The sequence below is a fragment of the Euleptes europaea genome, chromosome 8 (assembly GCF_029931775.1).
Source record: "Euleptes europaea isolate rEulEur1 chromosome 8, rEulEur1.hap1, whole genome shotgun sequence".
Lineage (NCBI taxonomy): Eukaryota > Metazoa > Chordata > Lepidosauria > Squamata > Sphaerodactylidae > Euleptes > Euleptes europaea.
The window spans coordinates 26,463,852-26,480,408 of NC_079319.1; the positions used below are offsets into that span (position 1 = coordinate 26,463,852).

The window sequence follows — 16,557 nt, forward strand, 5'->3', positions numbered from 1 at the left end:
TTTCACATTACTTACCAGGGGGTCATTTTAATGGAGATGATGGGAATAAACCTGCAATCTGCATGCAGAGGTGGTCCTCTACTGCTGAGCCACAAGGTGTTCAGTGTGTCAGCCTAGAATTGGGGAGCACCAGGTTCCAATTCTGACTCAGCCGTGACACTCTTAGCCCAACCTCTCTCACCTAGTTGTTGGGTGGATAAAGTGGGGAATGGAAGGACCATGCAAGCCACTCTGGTATAGTGCAAGCCAGTGTGGTGTAGTGGTTAAGAGCGGTGGACTCTGATCTGGAGAGCCGGGTTTGACTCCCCACTCCTCCACATGAGTGGCGGAGGCTAATCTGGTGAACTGGATTTGTTTCCCCACTCTTACACATGAAGCCAGCTGGGTGACCTTGGGCTAGTCACACTCTCTCAGCCTCACCTACCTCACAGGGTGTCTGTTGTGGGGAGGGGAGGGGAAGGGAAGGAGATTGTAAGCTGGTTTGATTCTTCCTTAAGTGGTAGAGAAAGTCGGCATATAAAAAACAGCTCTTCTTCTTCTTCTGAGGTCCTTGGGAGGAAAGGAAGGATTGCAAGCTGTCTCTTATTCCTGTCTCATTCCTTTGAGATGGTAGCTACTGAACAAGCAGATCTTCTGAATGCTTGCCATATGCATTTATGAATGTGGAACAATTCTGCCTCCACTCCAGCTCTTTAATTTCTAGATGTTGCTGGTTTCAAGGGCCGAGTCAGAGAACAAGAAAAACAACATTAATGCACGCTGAGAACGGAAACTTCATATTCATGTAAATTTGACCTGTACAGAAGCAGCACATATTGCTACGTACTTAAAATTTCATCAGTGTTAAAAGATTCAGCAATGATAGGTACAGTTAACTTTTAATGAGGCTAGATGTCTCTCTCTCAAGAAATTCTTGCTTTAACCACTACTTGTGCAAACAGCTTTGGGGGCCTTTTCTTCCTAACAAATCCTTTCATCATGTAACTTTTCACAATGTCGAAAATGACTAAGCTGTTATCATGAGAAACAGTAGAAAAAGAATTCTGCAATAAAATATTTCAGTATTAGGCCACATGATTTATTCAGTAGTGTTTATGTTCCCAAATTACAATTTATGTCTATCCATGTAAGACTACAAAAGTTACCATTAGAATTGTCTGTGCTTATAAAATACCAACATTTTCTTTTTCTTTAACTGTTATATACTTATTAACACCAGTCTGCAACAAGTTACATAGAATCATAGGCACTTCAAAGGCTTTAAAAGACGTTTACAACTTAAATGCATTTTTGAAGAACAGGAAAAAAAATTAATCCGTACTCGTACCTTCAAATTGCCAAAAATTAACCAACAGTGGCCATATAACTTTGCAGCAACGTCTCAGAATACTGTTCGAGTCTTTGGGTTTGTGTAGGCTTGTCAGTAGCTTACTACAAATCTCCTATAAAGAAGATTTCTTTTGTAAGGATATGACTACGCAGTTTGCGGTAATAGTCCAATTTTACACATTAATTTGCTGCTGTAAGTTTCAATGAAGCTACAGGAACATTGAGAAACAAAGCAAGGTGTAAAATGGGTTTCCTGACACTAAAATTCATACAAAGTGGAGGTTAAAGTTTACATAGCTGAAAAAATACATTTACACTAAAAGCTACCATTATCTGAAGTATCCGAAGACAGATTGCACCATGACAACTACAAAAAGGCATTTTTTTGGAAACAGATAAATTAATGAAATAAAAACTAACTTGTAAGATCAATCAGACATGCTGACAAAAATTAAACAACTTTCATCGAACCATAGGATAAAACAATCATTTTCATTTATGCATAAAGTTTCTTAAATGATTCGGTGAACAGCAATGGCGATATAAAATAATGTTTTGCCACTGTTATTCACAGAACACTGCAAAATGTTAAGATTTTAACTTTACATTTTCTTAAAAGGAATACATGAAAAGTTTTAAATACAATGGGATTTTTTTTATCATAAAGGTGCCATAAAGGCTCTTTAATGAAAAAAAAAAGTTCTTCATTATTCTATGCAAAAAAAAAAAGCTTTATTTAAAAAGTTCAGTGATCTCTTAAACAGAGACACTTAAGTAAGAGTTTTATGCATAAAACTCTTTAGTAGGTGCCTTCTGGTAGGCAGCACTGGATGGTTTACGTTCCCCGAGGTCATAGCTGCCTTCATCCTTCTTCCTCATGCGATATACCAAGAGCAAGATCAGAAAGACTGCAAAGAGAAAGCCGATAACTCCACCAGCAATAACAGCTGAAAGGGAAACAAAAAAGACGAACTCGTTTTAGATGGAATGCCAAGGAATGATGCATACTTCCAATCTGTTGCTCCCTGAGAAAAATTTAACAGTATATTGGGCTCTTCACATTTAAAGAAGGTTCAAAAGTAACACACGTTGTCCACAGTAATGTTTCATTCACTTAAAAAAAAAACCCTCTGTTTGTGACTCAACTGGGTTCTTAAGCCAATGCAGACCACAAAAACTGTTTTAAAGCCAAAATAAATACAATGTCCTCAAAAAATTTCAATCAGAGATTAGAAACTGTTCTTGACATTTTGACAGCCCCGCTTCTAAATATTGGAAGTTGAGTCCTACTGAATTCAAATGGGCTTCCAGACTAGTACACATGCTTAGACTTGAAATCTTAAGACCAAATGTAGACACACAGATACATGAACATATAAAGCTGCCTTGTACTGATTCAGAGAATTGGTTCATCAAGAAGTGGGTATGGGACTATTATTCAGCAAAAATGGAGCATGAGGGGCACTAAACTCTGCCTTCTCCCCTTCCTCCTTTCTGTGTTTTGTTTCTTGAAGAACTTTACCACCACCTCAGCTCCAAACTTGGGCTGGAATGCAGCAAAGCAAGGTGGCAGGAGAGACAAGATTAAGCTCCTCACACCCCACCTTGCTTGAGATGCGGACATGTGTACAAATATTCCACGCCCCTGCTGTCATGTCTAGTTTGGGGCCTGGACCACAAAGCGGCAGCAATCATATGAGGTATGGAAATGCTGCCATCTTCTTCCATACTATGTCTCAAGGAGAAAAGTGTCCCAGTGTTAAATATCAGGTAGGGGAATATGTATAATAAGAGTAAAGGCACAAGTTTCAAATGATGTACTTTCTTAACTAAGAACCTGGAAGTCCCTGCTACTTGTTAGGGAGCTGCAGAGCTCTTAATCCACAACACTCACCTGCCAGTACTTCTGTTCTCTGGAAAAGGTTTTCTGAATGTTTTTGAGTGACTACATCTGCATCTTCACCAGGCTCAGTTTTAGTATTTTTATTTTCAGCATTAGGCTTCAGCATCTTCTTTTTATCAGTCTCATCAGGTGACTATATGGCATGAGCAGTGTTAAAAAAAAACAGGCACTTAGTCACGGCAGAGTTATATGAACACTGATGACACATACAAACTTCTCCAAATGATCTAACACCACACATTAAGTTCAACATTGTTCTAATTACGTAGAACCTTAGACAATCATTTCTAAATTTGTTACTGGAAGCCCCAGAACCTCTTTCAAAATTATGATTCAATTCCATCATAAACTTTATTTTACACATATGAAATAAGATTACAGCAACTGATCAGGTTTATTACTGTACATACGATGATCCTTTATCTAACCATCTTCAAATCTACTCTGCAACATATGACACAAAAACCATTTTCTTGGGGGGGAGCCTGCTATCTAAACTAAAGATGCTTGAATGGAAAGGTCTGGCATAAGGGTGTGGGGAACCTCTCCAGTGTAACACGGAATCCTTTATTTTAACCAGGGAGATATGTTTTTAAAAAGCAAAACAAGATTTGCATAAAGAATCACAGAATTGGAAGGGTCCATACAGACTAGTTCAACCCTCTGCTCAATGCAGGATCAGCTTAAAGCATACCTGACAAGTGTTCATCCAGCTGCTGCTTGAACACTGCCAGTGAGGGGGAGCTCACCACCTCCCTAGGCAGCCAATTCCTGCTCTCTTACTGTAAAAATATTTCCCTAATATCTAGCCAGGACCTTTCCACCTATAATTTATACTAATTATTGCGCGCTCTATCCTCTGCTGCCAACTGGAACAGCTCCCTGCCCTCCAAGTGACAACCCTTCAAATACTTAAAGAGAGCAATTCATGTCCCCCCCACTCAACCTCCTTGTTTCCAGACCGAACATTCCCAAGTCCCTCAGCCTGTCCTCATATCTTTCCATTACTTCTCCTTTAGGTTTGCACTTCTGCCATTTAACAAACAGGGTTCCTGGCAACAGAAAAATACAACAGGAAACTCATAATACTTATAATCATAGGAAGGGACCTCCTAACTAAGAAGAATTGCTTTATATCTTCTCTAAGCGGTCGGTGGTTTCAAAATGGCAAACCAGAGTTCTTCTTTTATTTATTTAAAACATGCAAAAATCTTAATATTTATTTAAACATTAATAGCTGCTATGACGCAAAATGGAATTGTCTTTATGGTTAATCCACAGCTTTGCAATAGAAATAATAAATTTCAAATACCCTTTAAAGCAAATGGAATTCGAAGCTATAACAGTGTGACTAAAAAAACACAATAGAACACAAAAACAACTTGCACCTACCTTTGTTTGCAAAGGTACCTTGGTCTGTGTTTTCAATGTAGTTCTCTCAGTTCTAGGGGCATCACTAGTTGGTGGTATCTTTGGAAGTGTTCTAGATGTTGTATCCACCATTGTGTCATCTTCTTCTTCTTCAGCCCCTAAAGCATTTTGAATAGTATTAGTTCTGTACACATTTGTCCCAAATCTAATTATTTTTATTTTGAAGATTTGGGTTAAAAATGAGTCCTCAAGGATTGCTTACAATCAAACATTGTCAAAGTAAACAAACACCACAATAAATATATTAAAAGTGTCACACCAGCATCCTCAATATATGAAAAATGGATAAGAACCAAACATTCAACCAGTCTCCTCATTTACTTATTATGTGAAATATTTATATCCTGCCTTTCCCCAAAAGGGCCAAAGCAGCTCCCCAAATATGTCAATTTAAATATTCATCAGAAGTAATAAAACAGCCATCAAGAGTCTCCAAGAGGGTCCCACAACAGAAAAGCAGTTGCCTTCTTTATAAAAACCATGATCAAGCAAGCCTACCAGGGCATCTTAGGCAACAGAAAAAGATACTGCTCTTCATAACACTAAACTTAATCTCCAGAGGCAACAACGTTCAGAGCCAAGTTTCATCTGATGGCCTGTACAGGAAGGTAGAGGTGGGTTCTAGTTAGGGTTGCCAACCTCCTGGTACCGAAGGAAGGTTGTAAGAAAAGCAAGAACAGCACTGATGGCTAACTGGATATATAATAAATACCAAAAGGCAATGAGACACAAATGTACAATGCACAACAACAAAAGGCACGATAACAGAACACAAAGTCCTGAAAATGAGTCAGCACTCCTGATGAAACGCTCAAGGCAAGAGTTGTTCCGCTCCGGGTGTAGAGCATCTACACGAGCTGCGGATCAGAGTGGAGTCAAAGATGCCCAACAGCAACTGGGACGGAGATTGTGATCAAACAGAAGCATCCATGAGATGGGATAGTCAAAGCGATAGTGAAATGGGATTCATACCTGGTTCCCATCTTGGCGATGCTTCTGTTTGATCACAATCTCTGTTCCAGACACTGTTGGGCGTCTTCGACTCCACTTATCTCGCCTTGAGCGTTTCATCAGGAGTGTGGACTCATTTTCGGGACTTTGTGTTCTGTTATCATGCCTTTTGTTATTGTGCATTGTACATTTGTGTTTCATTGCCTTTTGTGATTCATTGCCTTTTGGTATTTATTATATATCCAGCTAGCCATCAGTGCTGTTCTTGCTTTTCTTACAACCTCCTGGTACTAGCTGGAGATCTCCTGCTGTTACAACTGATCTCTAGCCGATAGAGAACCGTTCACCTGGAGAAAATGGCTGCTTTGGCAATTGGACTCTATGGCACTGAAGTCCCTCCCTTCCCCAAACCCCGCCCTCCTCAGGCTCTGCCCCCAAAACCTCCTGCCGGTAGCGAAGAGGGACCTAGTTCTAGTGGCTCTGGGGTGCAATGTAAGAGCTGGGAAGCAAGATGCCCACATAACTGTTGGAATAATTGTTATCCTGCTACTTATAAAAGGCTACGATGGTATATAAAAGCCACCACTGGATTTTCTTCCCCATCACTGGTGGAGTGGGTATGTGTCTCTTATTCTTAAGATGTGTCATTCTTAAGATCTCAAAAGGGAACTTTTGTGTTTGCTTCTTGCCTTTTTCAAGCCCCCCACCCCCAGTAGCCCATTCTTCCCACTCTCTTTTGAAGGCTAGGATAAAAACACAAATCACACAAATATATTTTAGACAACAGCCCTCCCGCCCTCCAAGGCCACAAACTATTTTGAAGAAAGAGGAGGACCTCACTAAAACCATCCAATCGGTAGTAGAGACGGGCGGTGTGTACAAACACAGGTTGTTGGCTGATATGCCATGGGGGTGGGGTGGGGGGGGGAGATTGGGTCTGCTACTGTTAAAAGGAAGGAAATTAAACATGTCACTGGATATGGGTAAAGCAGCTTTTTGGATGCCGCCAGTAAATAACTAAAAGGAGCAAATATTGTTTACCAAAATTACCACAGCTAGAGCCAAAAGAATACAAAAGGTCACTTAGCTGCTTCAAAAATTATCTTGGATCAACGAAAAGGATTAAACTACTCTTCCCTGTGTACTGTCTTTGCATGTGAAGGAACCTCTTTTCCAAGGGGAGCATTCCATGATGCAAACATCCTTTGCAGCTTAAAGGAACAGTTTCGCCATGTAATTTGCCGCTTTTGCAGACTAGCTGTTAATGATTCTGCTGCCAGCTGATCAACAAGGGCTAAATTTATCTTGTGGAATTTGTTTAGCTGCAAAAGGACTGGACTGATATCAGACTGATTATCTTGCGACTCCTCTACATTGAAACCCAAGCAGTCATTATATTTTCTCTTATCCCCATAACTGATTGGATTCCCATTAGATGTGCCTGGCAGTGCACAGCTTTCTACGTTTAATTTTCCATTACTCAAATGCATTTAAGTCAGTTGTTCGGGGGCAGGGGAGGCTACATTAAGCAAGCAGTCTGTTATGGCCATTTCATATCTAATACATTAACCAATTATTCAACACCACATCTTTGTTTGGTCTCATCCACCATTTACCGAATAAATCCAACAAAATGTAAGAATTTAAATCTGTGTTTTGGCACCATGTCTAAACTTGAAAAGTACAATTGACCCAACAAGACATTTCAGCATAATTCAGGAGTACTGTATACATTCATAAAAGCCAATGAGATTACTACAATGGGGGAGAAGGAGAGCTCCAATATTAATAATCATATACTCAGCAACCTCCTTAAATCCCTCCATCTCTTTTCTCCCTATCCTGTGTCAGCTAGTTCCACAAGCTACTTATGAAATGTGTGAAGAAGTACTTTTGTCTTTCTTGAATTTAATATTCATTATGTTTCCTTGGGTGTCCTCAAATTTTATCCTGGGAAAGAGAGAAAAGTCTCTATCCACTTGCTCCATCTATATATCTAACAGCGACGTGTGGCCCCCCCATCTGTGGATATCTAAAACTGCGGGTTGGGTCACACCGACGCTAAGCAAATTTTCGTGCAAACTTGGGAGACACCCCAGATATGCAGAAAAATCTGACTCCTTTAAAAATACATTAGGGGGTTTAAATCCCCCCCAAATTTAAAAAAAAAATGTTGTCTATGCATGCGCAGACAACACATTTACCATGAGTTACCTTGAATTAGGTAATGAGGGGAGTTGGGATTCCCCCCCTTTGACCCTTGTGGGGACTCCCACTTGTATTATGCATAATTTTAAAAACTTTTATTCCCTCAGCATTCCCCCACCACCATCCAACTTTCTTCTAGACTGAATTGTTCATGTTGGTTGTCCTTTTCTTCCTATGGAAGAAGGAAGCCCTTTAAATATCCTGGTCCCAAGCTGTTCAGGGCTTTAAAGGTGAAAACCAGTGCCTTGAAACCTGCATGGAAGCCCACTCTTAGATAGTGCAGATCTTTCAGCACTGGTGAAATGTCGTTGGATGGGTACGTCCCAGTTAGTAATTTAGATGGAATATTCTGAACTGGCTGAACTTTCTGAAGAATTTTCAAGGACAGTATTACGGGACTCCAGCTTGGATATTCCAAGAGCATGGATGTGAAAAGGTTCTCTGTACACAGGAAGGGATGGCAGCTAGGACACATTTAAATTCAGAAAACCTCTTGGCTCTTTCTGCTCAATGAAGATAATTTTTAAACTTATGAGTTCTAAGAAGAGTTGGTTTTTATACCCTGCTTTTTCTTTACCTTTAAGGAGTCTCAAAGCAGCTTACAATCACCTTCTCTTCCCCTCCCCAGAACAGACACCCTGTGAGGTAGGTGGGGCTGAGAGAACTGTGACTGGCCAAGGGTCACCCAACAGGCTTCATGTGTAGGAGTGGGGAAATCAACCCGGTTCACCAGATTAGGGGTCACTGGTCATGTGGAAGAGGGGGGAATCAAACCTGGTTCTGTAGAGTTCCCCGCTCTTGATCTCTACACCATGCTGGCTCCCAATTTTAAGAATTTTACAGTACATTATATCAAAATGCTTGGTCTGGGCCGGGGAGGGCAGGTTATAAATTGAATAAATAAAATAAATAAAATATACTGAATGGTCTGCACTTTTGCAGGATCATGTTCCACTCTTGGCCATATTGACTAAGGTCTGCTTAACACACAGCACAAGATCCAGGTGTATAAATCCACCTGTGAAAACCTGCAGAGGAACAGTGAATTTGCAGCGTATATATAACATATTTTTCTTCATGAGCACACTAGCTTACCTGAGCCAGACCCAGAAGTATAATCATCATCATCAATTGGATAGACTCCTGATGCCTCTTCAATGGAGCTGTTGTCAAGGTACAGATCTTTATCAGAAGTCAATGCTGCTCTCTGGAAAGAAAAGTGAAATGCAAGAAGTGACTTCACTACAGCTTTGCAATTTAATTCAAGTTGTCAAGACGAACAGACAGTAGTTCTTGTAATAAATATTAAGTTGGCAACAATTTTTAAAACACCGTATCCTTTCTGTTGTTTATGACTATATTTCTACTTTTAGGGTTGCCAACTCCCTGTTGTGAAATTCCTGGAGATATGGGGGTGAAGCCTGGGGAGGGAAAGGTTTGGGGATGGGAGGGACATCAGTGGGGATGCAACGCTTTAAGACATTTTTGAGGGGAGTGAGAGAAAAGGAGGACTTTAGTTGAAGTCCGACAACAGAGACCAACACATAAAATAACCAACATATATGAAGAGTGCCTAATAATTTAAACAGAAACTAAAACCATGACATTTCATAAAGAAACTACCCTTTGAGACAAAAGGACAAGGGGGCAAAGTGACTATCCCAAAGAAAACATGACACCACTACAGGAAGGCTCTGTCTCTTGATCCCACAGACTGTGGGGGCAAATTAAGAGGATGTCAAGCGTGGGACACCTGAAGGACAAAGATGGCAAGTTCTGAATCTGCCTAAGAATATCCATCAAAGCCAATACTAAACTGTATTTAAGAAGAATTCAACAATAAATGAGGCACATCTTCTCACCTATTTCTGTTAGTCATGCTTACTAATTTAAAATATTATCTTGCTTTTTCAAAGCTCAAGGTGGCTATCAAAATTTAAATATATACTTCAACCAATAGATTGGAATAGCATATACAGTTAAAACAAGCTAAATATTTGAACAACAAATGACAAAATTGGCAGCCGCACACGTATGCCTTCTCAAACACAAAGGCCTAAAGTTGATAAGTCAGGGGTAGTATTCCCATTTTCTCAAAATGGACCAAAAGCCTCCCATTGTGTTTCTTTCAGCCTTCGGATCAGTTTGACACTGCAGCTTGCAATGACATATACTATACAAGTAGCAAAACAGGCCAAAAGAAAAGAACACGTTTGAATCAAGATGAGAAATGCTGAAAAGTTCTTGCTGTTCCATCCACTCTGCTATAGACAGCAGAAGCAATAGCTCTTGATAGCTCAACACTGAAGTGGAAGCAGACTATTCTTCCAGTAACACCATCTTCAGAAATGATCAAAGTGCAGAAAAGCTACTCATAGTATTATCAAAAGTAGATTTGTAGGATGGCTCAGAAGTAGGATGTAAATTTTTTTGCGTTAAAAGGCATCCAGCATATTTTGAATAGAAGCCAACAGATATTTCAATATCCTGTAGATGTCCAAACTGCCAGGAAAAAGGAAATTTGCTTTTCAAAGAGAAAACCAGTTCTAAGTCTATATACAATGCTACAGAAGCAGCTATTGTCAATGCTGGAGAAAGTGTACTTCCTCCATCTGGTTCTCCAGACTCTAGTCTAGACTTGAAGAGTCTGGAATAAGCAATGTAAAGATCCTGGAGAAGCAGAAAAGAGGAAGTACAGATGAACAACACGCACAAAAAAACACATACAACCCTCCTTCCAAGCTTTCTTTTACATTTGGTCAATTGTACAGATTAACAACACATTTATTAAGAAATAATACATAAGCCTCTAGTTTGGACCCATATCCAAGCAGTTCCCAGCCATGCTAGTATTACCCCATATTTCAAAAACCGTTTTTATTGATTTATGTAGCACCAGCAATGTGTGTGTCATCTGAGGGATCAGGAAATCTTCATATATTCAAGGGTGGTAAAGTTGGGAGGTACATCAACTTTGTACCAGATTGTGGCCCTCTTCAAGATATGAGCAACCTGTCAGCTAAGGCTTTCTGGCTTTCTGCCTCAGCCCCTCCCCCCCCGCCGGCATCTACACCTCAATGGAGACTAATCGTTATTAGTCCGGCTAATCGTTAGTGTGTTACCAGGTCCCGCGGAACAATGCCTGGGAGCCCTGGAAATCACCTAGCTATTTCACGCGTTAGTTTCAAGAATAGGTTTTTCCATGAGTAGTTACCGGCAGTTACCTTCCGCATTGTTTCCTTGTATCTGAACCATCAAGACAACTCTGCCGCACCTCGTCCTTTTGTATTATGCCCTGAACCTAATCAATCCTATTGTATGTACCCTATAAATGTACCAGTGTTTCCCCATGTCTGTATTCTAGCCTTATGTTTCTATGGACTTACTGAACTCGCTGGCTTTCTTAATAAAACTTTTAAACTTGCGACTACGTCTGGAGTGAAGTTCCTTATGAAAGAAACGCAATGAAGTACTGCAGTCTGACACAACCTTCCAAGTGCACAGGGCCAGCCTAACAAACCCATTAACTTGCTCCCATGGATATAAACACATAATTCTGTATCACAAAAGGACATGAGCTGGAACAGCAAAAGTTACACTCCTTGTTAAATATCAATATATCTAATTCTCACCATGACCAAATCTGTGGATGCTTAAATTCAGAGACTGAACTCATGCCAAGCCAGACCTTTCTACAAACCTGAAAACACCCCATAAAACTCAGAAATCTTTTTTAAAAATAGGGGATTTAAACCCCTACAAAATAATAGAAGCTGTGCCTGTAGCTTTAAGAACTGAATGTCCTCAGTAGCTAGGCAAGCACAACAGTATCGCCAGCTTTCAAGCCTTGGTTTCTGTCAATACAAGATGGGGAGGGGTTAGGCCCTTGCCAGGGCTGTTTTGACTTTGAGGGAAGGCTCACACAACTTGATACCACGCAACTTGCATGGCTTACCCAGGTCCAGCTACTGTTCAACAGCAGCCACTCACAAAAGTCACTGTGGTGTGGTTAAAGTTTCAGACTAAGATCTGGGAGACCCAGGTTCAAATACTCTGCCATGGAAGCTTATGGGGAGACCTTGAGCCAGTTACACATTCTCAGCCTAACATCTCACATGGTGGTTGTGAGGATAAAATGGAGGGCAAGAGAATGGTGTAAGCTGCTTTGGGTCCCCACTGAACAGAAAGGCAGGATATAAATGAAGGAAAGTAAATAAATAATCAACACTGAAGATGGGGAGGAAAAAAGATAGGCTGGTTGGTTGGTGGGAAGGAGAGAATCAGAGAAAGGTGAGGATATGTGAGTTGTAAGGAGGAGAGTAAGAGGAAATAGGGTGGGAAGGAGATACAGTGGAAAATAAGATGCCTTCGGCAAGTCCTTGTGGTTCCCCCACTTACACTTATTCTATTTTGCTGCAAACCAATGCATGTCAATTGTTTAGTAAGCTATTACATGTATGCTTGTTCAGGAAAAGTATCTATCTTTACCCCTACCATTCTCTTCTCCCAAGCTGTCAATTAAGGAAGAAGTTCATGGAGACACCTGTCATATGAATCAGCACTTCATGTGGGATCTATGGCTGCAGCTGCTGCAATCTGCACAATGAAAGTGGCTGGGATTCTCAACCAGGCTTCTGGGATAAAGAGTGGGCTCAAAAGGGGACATAGTAGTGATCCCCTTATAAGCGGCTCACATAAGTAGTAGTGTAGGCTCACTGAAGACATAATGGCTTGGATCCACACTCGCATTTCTATGGGCACAAGTCTTTGCATCCATGGATTGTGATCCTCCCTCTGCAGCAGCTCGATATGCCCCCCCATCCTGTTTCTGGGGAAGAAGGGACCCCCAGGAACAATGTTTCAGGAGATTATCAAGCTGTCATGGGAGGGGGAAGGCAGGAAGAGTCATACTCTGTAAGAGCAAGGCCCAAGGAGTCCTTTGCCCGTGTGGATCGAAGCTAGTAGTTCCTAATTGTCTAACCATAGTTAGAACATGGGCAGCCCATTCTTAAAGGGGGGTAGATCCGTGGTGGCAGGGAGCAGTGGAGCCACGCCACATCCTCTGAGGCTTCCTGGCCGCCAAAGAGGGGAAAAAAGGAATTAAAAATTAAAAATGAAGAAAAGGGGGGAAATTCCCCATTTAAAAAGCGAGGCTGCGCCACCAAAGGTGGTAGTGCAGCCCCACTGCCACTCTAGGGTGTGTTCCTGGGCCGAAAGGGTTGTGGAAGCTGCCTAAAGGCTGCTCCACCCCCAGGAACGCCTTCCCCTTGCCGGCGCGGCCGTTCTCTTCTGGGATTTAATTCCCGGACTAGCTGTGCTGGTGGCAGGGGCTGGCAGAGCTCTGTCGTTTCCAGATGCTGGCGTGTTTGCTCTCGTGCCACTGTGTTTGCCACTTTATCCCATGATAAAGTGGCACCTATGGCGGTGCGGGATCATGCCGGCTCCTATGGAGATTAGCCCCTCCCCCAGAATTGCAGTCTAACAGGACCTGCTCATATATTTCTCTCCCACTCATTCTATTTTGTAAAGCCATAGTTAACTACAAACCATAGTTTGCAATCCTCCTTAGAAAGGTCCCCCACCCAAAAAGTTTTTTGCCTTACAATGCTGCTAATGTCTAAATATGAAAAAATACTGGGGGGGGGGGGGAGAAGAACCATAGAAAAGGAAGGAACATGTAAACATGTGGGAGGCTCCTGATCTTTTAACCATTGTTAGAGGAAACTGGGCAATATTACATCTGCACTGGCCCTTGGTCTCAGGAATTCAGACATGGAAGTACTTCTCATATAAGCAGTCGTCTACAGCAGTTCAAGTCCTAATTAGCATGACTCTATTTTTCTCATCTTAAAAACACAGAACAATGCAACAGACACGGGTTATTAAGATCCTTCACATAAGACACGTAGTTTAGGCCATAAAAAAACTGTCTGCTGCACTCATACAGGGATTGTATTCTCGTCCATCAATTACTATCCCACTTACATTGATATTCTTAGAGTATAATGCTGCAAAACCCTGTGACCTAAATTCTTCACATATTATACACCAATGATCACTGAAGCCCTGTCTGGTTACTGAATAAACAGGAATAAATCCAAATCTAGTGGATGTGCAGCAGATTAGCGTCCACTAAGCACTAAATACAGGTTACTTCCATCTCAAATATATGCTGATTTGAGTTTGCACATCTGGGAGTGATTAGTTCATTACAAGTCATCAACAAATTAAAAAGGAATTTTACAGAACTCATGTCATCCTAGACCCAATGGTAAAGACATTTCCCCTAGCTACAAAGAACAGAGTATTATGTAGGAAGGTTTTTACTGTTCATTGTGAATGTGTATCTAAACAAAAGCATTCCTAAATTTGGGGGAAAGATCACTACTTTGCAACAGCAGGAGGAAAGACATGGGAAAAGCAATAGAAAAAAATTACAAGTTCTGCAGAAGCAATTCTAACAGAATAGCTGTCATCTCCAATAGGGCTACACTCAGGGATGAAGTGGCATTCATTTCAACAAAACAGGAAAGGTATTTAAAACATTTCTTTAGCCTGATGTGCAAATGCAGTTTAAGGGAATATCTACCCTACTTAAATTGACATAACGGTATTTTCCTCCCACAGAATCCTGGAAAGTATAGTTGTATTTCAAGGAGGATTCGAAACTCTCACAGAATTCCCAGCACCCTCACTAGAACACACGACTGAAGGATTCGTTGAGGGAAGACCAGTTTTAAAGTGGTATGAAGCAGCCGTTCTCAAATTTCAGTGAAGAGAGGACCCCAGCTCTTCCCTGGCAAATGCCACCCACGAAACAACCACTTTTCAAAGTGCACGAAAGCAAGTCTCACACTGTACATCTCATGGGAGCGTTCCATTCCCACTGCATTCTCAAAACTATACATATTTGAGAAAAACTGATAACATTATCAGGTTGTAGGGTAATTATTAAACTCTGGACAGCTGTTTCCAGACAATACCTTCCTGGGATACATTGGGAAGGTACAATTCTAGGAGATAAGTGGATTTTAAAACGGAATTAAGACACCGGGTTCAGTAAGTGCCAAACAGGATAGATGGAAAGAGAATACAGTCTCTTTATGGATGCCTTTAATTTAGTAATCCACTTTTTTGACAACAGGAAGGAAGCCGGCATTTTATTAAATTGATACGTTTTTGCCATGATGCTTCTACATTGGGTGCGGTATCTCAGGCAGGGAACCTCCCTCGGCTTATAAGAGCACTGCCCCGAGAGCTGTGGTGGTGGCAGCCTGGTGTGGCTCAGGAAGAAGCAAGTCGCAGCCTTACCAGCTGGCAGGTTGGCTCCCCCTCCCATGTGGAGAGGGATACCTATGAGTAGACAGGGCGGCCATTACCTGCCAGGCCATGTTTAAGTGGCTGGGAAAGTGGCTGATGTCAGTGGACTGCCCTACACGGGCTGGGAGAGGGAGCTGTCAGGAGGAAGAAAAATAAGGTATTAGAAATCCCCCTTTGTCTAATTTTTAGGGCAGTGGGCAAGATCAGGAAGCAGGCCTCCAGAAGGACAGTGCCCTGACTCCCTGACGAGAGCCAGCATGGTGTAGTGGTTAAGAGCGGTGGTTTGGAGTGGTGGACTCAGATCTGGAGAACCGGGTTTGATTCCCAGCTCCTCTACATGAGCAGGGGAGGCTAATCTGGTGAACTGGATTTGTTTCCCCACTCCTACACACGAAGCCAGCTGGGTGACCTTGGGCAAGTTATAGCTCTGTTAGTGCTCTTTCAGCCCCACCTACCTCACAGGGTGTCTGTTGTGGGGAGGGGAAGGGAAGGTGATTTTAAGCCGGTTTGAGTCTCCCTTAAGAGGTAGAGAAAGTTGGCATATAAAAACCAACTCTTCTTCTCCCCAGGCAAGGGAACTGTGACCAAATCCAAGAGCTGTGGGCAACCACATTCTTCACATGGTAGCATGAATGTCCGAAACATCCATATACTTCGTTGGCTGTCTCTAAAGTACATTTCTCAGTCATTCAAACACTAGTTCTAATCAGAATAACAGATTATCTGTGAGTAACTTCAATGCAATCCTATGCAGAGTTATATCAATCTGCGTCCACTGTAACTCTGCACAGGATTGCACTGTTAATCAAGGACTACAATGGTAAATTACAGTTTGCTCTCTTTCCTGTGGCTATAAGAAGCTCTATGCACCCTGACCTCACTCGCTGTCCCATTTTGGACTATGCCCTTTATGGCATAGAAAAGCATAACTGTTACAACAAGATAGCCTCAGCTTTTCCCAAATGCATTATATTTGTACCGCATCACAAACTGCAACACTTCTGGCTCTGATAATTGAGCATAGCATTTTAAGTTTACAAGTTGTTTAGTATTTTTAGTACGTTCAGTCCTGCAATAACATAATGACTTTCACAAGGCCGTACAGTGAGCCTGCAGCAGAGGCATGATTAGGCAAAAAAATTTTCCTGGACTAGTCAAAGAGAAAACCCCAGCCAATAATAAGGAAGAGGATGTCCCCACACTATGTAGCCAATCAGATTTGGTCACACTGAGAGCTGAAAGTGCTTTATCGATTAGCCTCAGGTATGATCTCCAGAATGAGGTCCTATAGTGGTCAGGCAAAGTATATCCAAGTTGCAGGCAATGCTTCTGGTATGCTAGTACGAACTGCATAAAGCGATTTTTTTTAGGAAACACGAAGTTGTTCCAGTCGCCCTCAGACTCAACACATGTCT

The 16,557-nt window shown here is 41.6% G+C and overlaps 1 protein-coding gene across 1 annotated transcript in view; it reads right to left on the minus strand.

Annotated features, from left to right (window-relative positions):
- Positions 1-1,056: 1,056 nt before the first annotated feature.
- The window catches only part of SDC2 (syndecan 2), an 88,134-nt gene continuing 72,633 nt past the window's right edge, over positions 1,057-16,557 (minus strand). The window contains exons 2-5 of the mRNA XM_056854005.1: positions 8,918-9,029; positions 4,625-4,761; positions 3,224-3,365; positions 1,057-2,276 (exon numbers count right to left, since the gene is read on the minus strand). Of these exons, the coding sequence (XP_056709983.1) occupies positions 2,113-2,276; positions 3,224-3,365; positions 4,625-4,761; positions 8,918-9,029 (555 nt within the window). The 3' untranslated portion in view covers positions 1,057-2,112. The remainder of the gene's footprint in view (positions 2,277-3,223; positions 3,366-4,624; positions 4,762-8,917; positions 9,030-16,557) is intronic.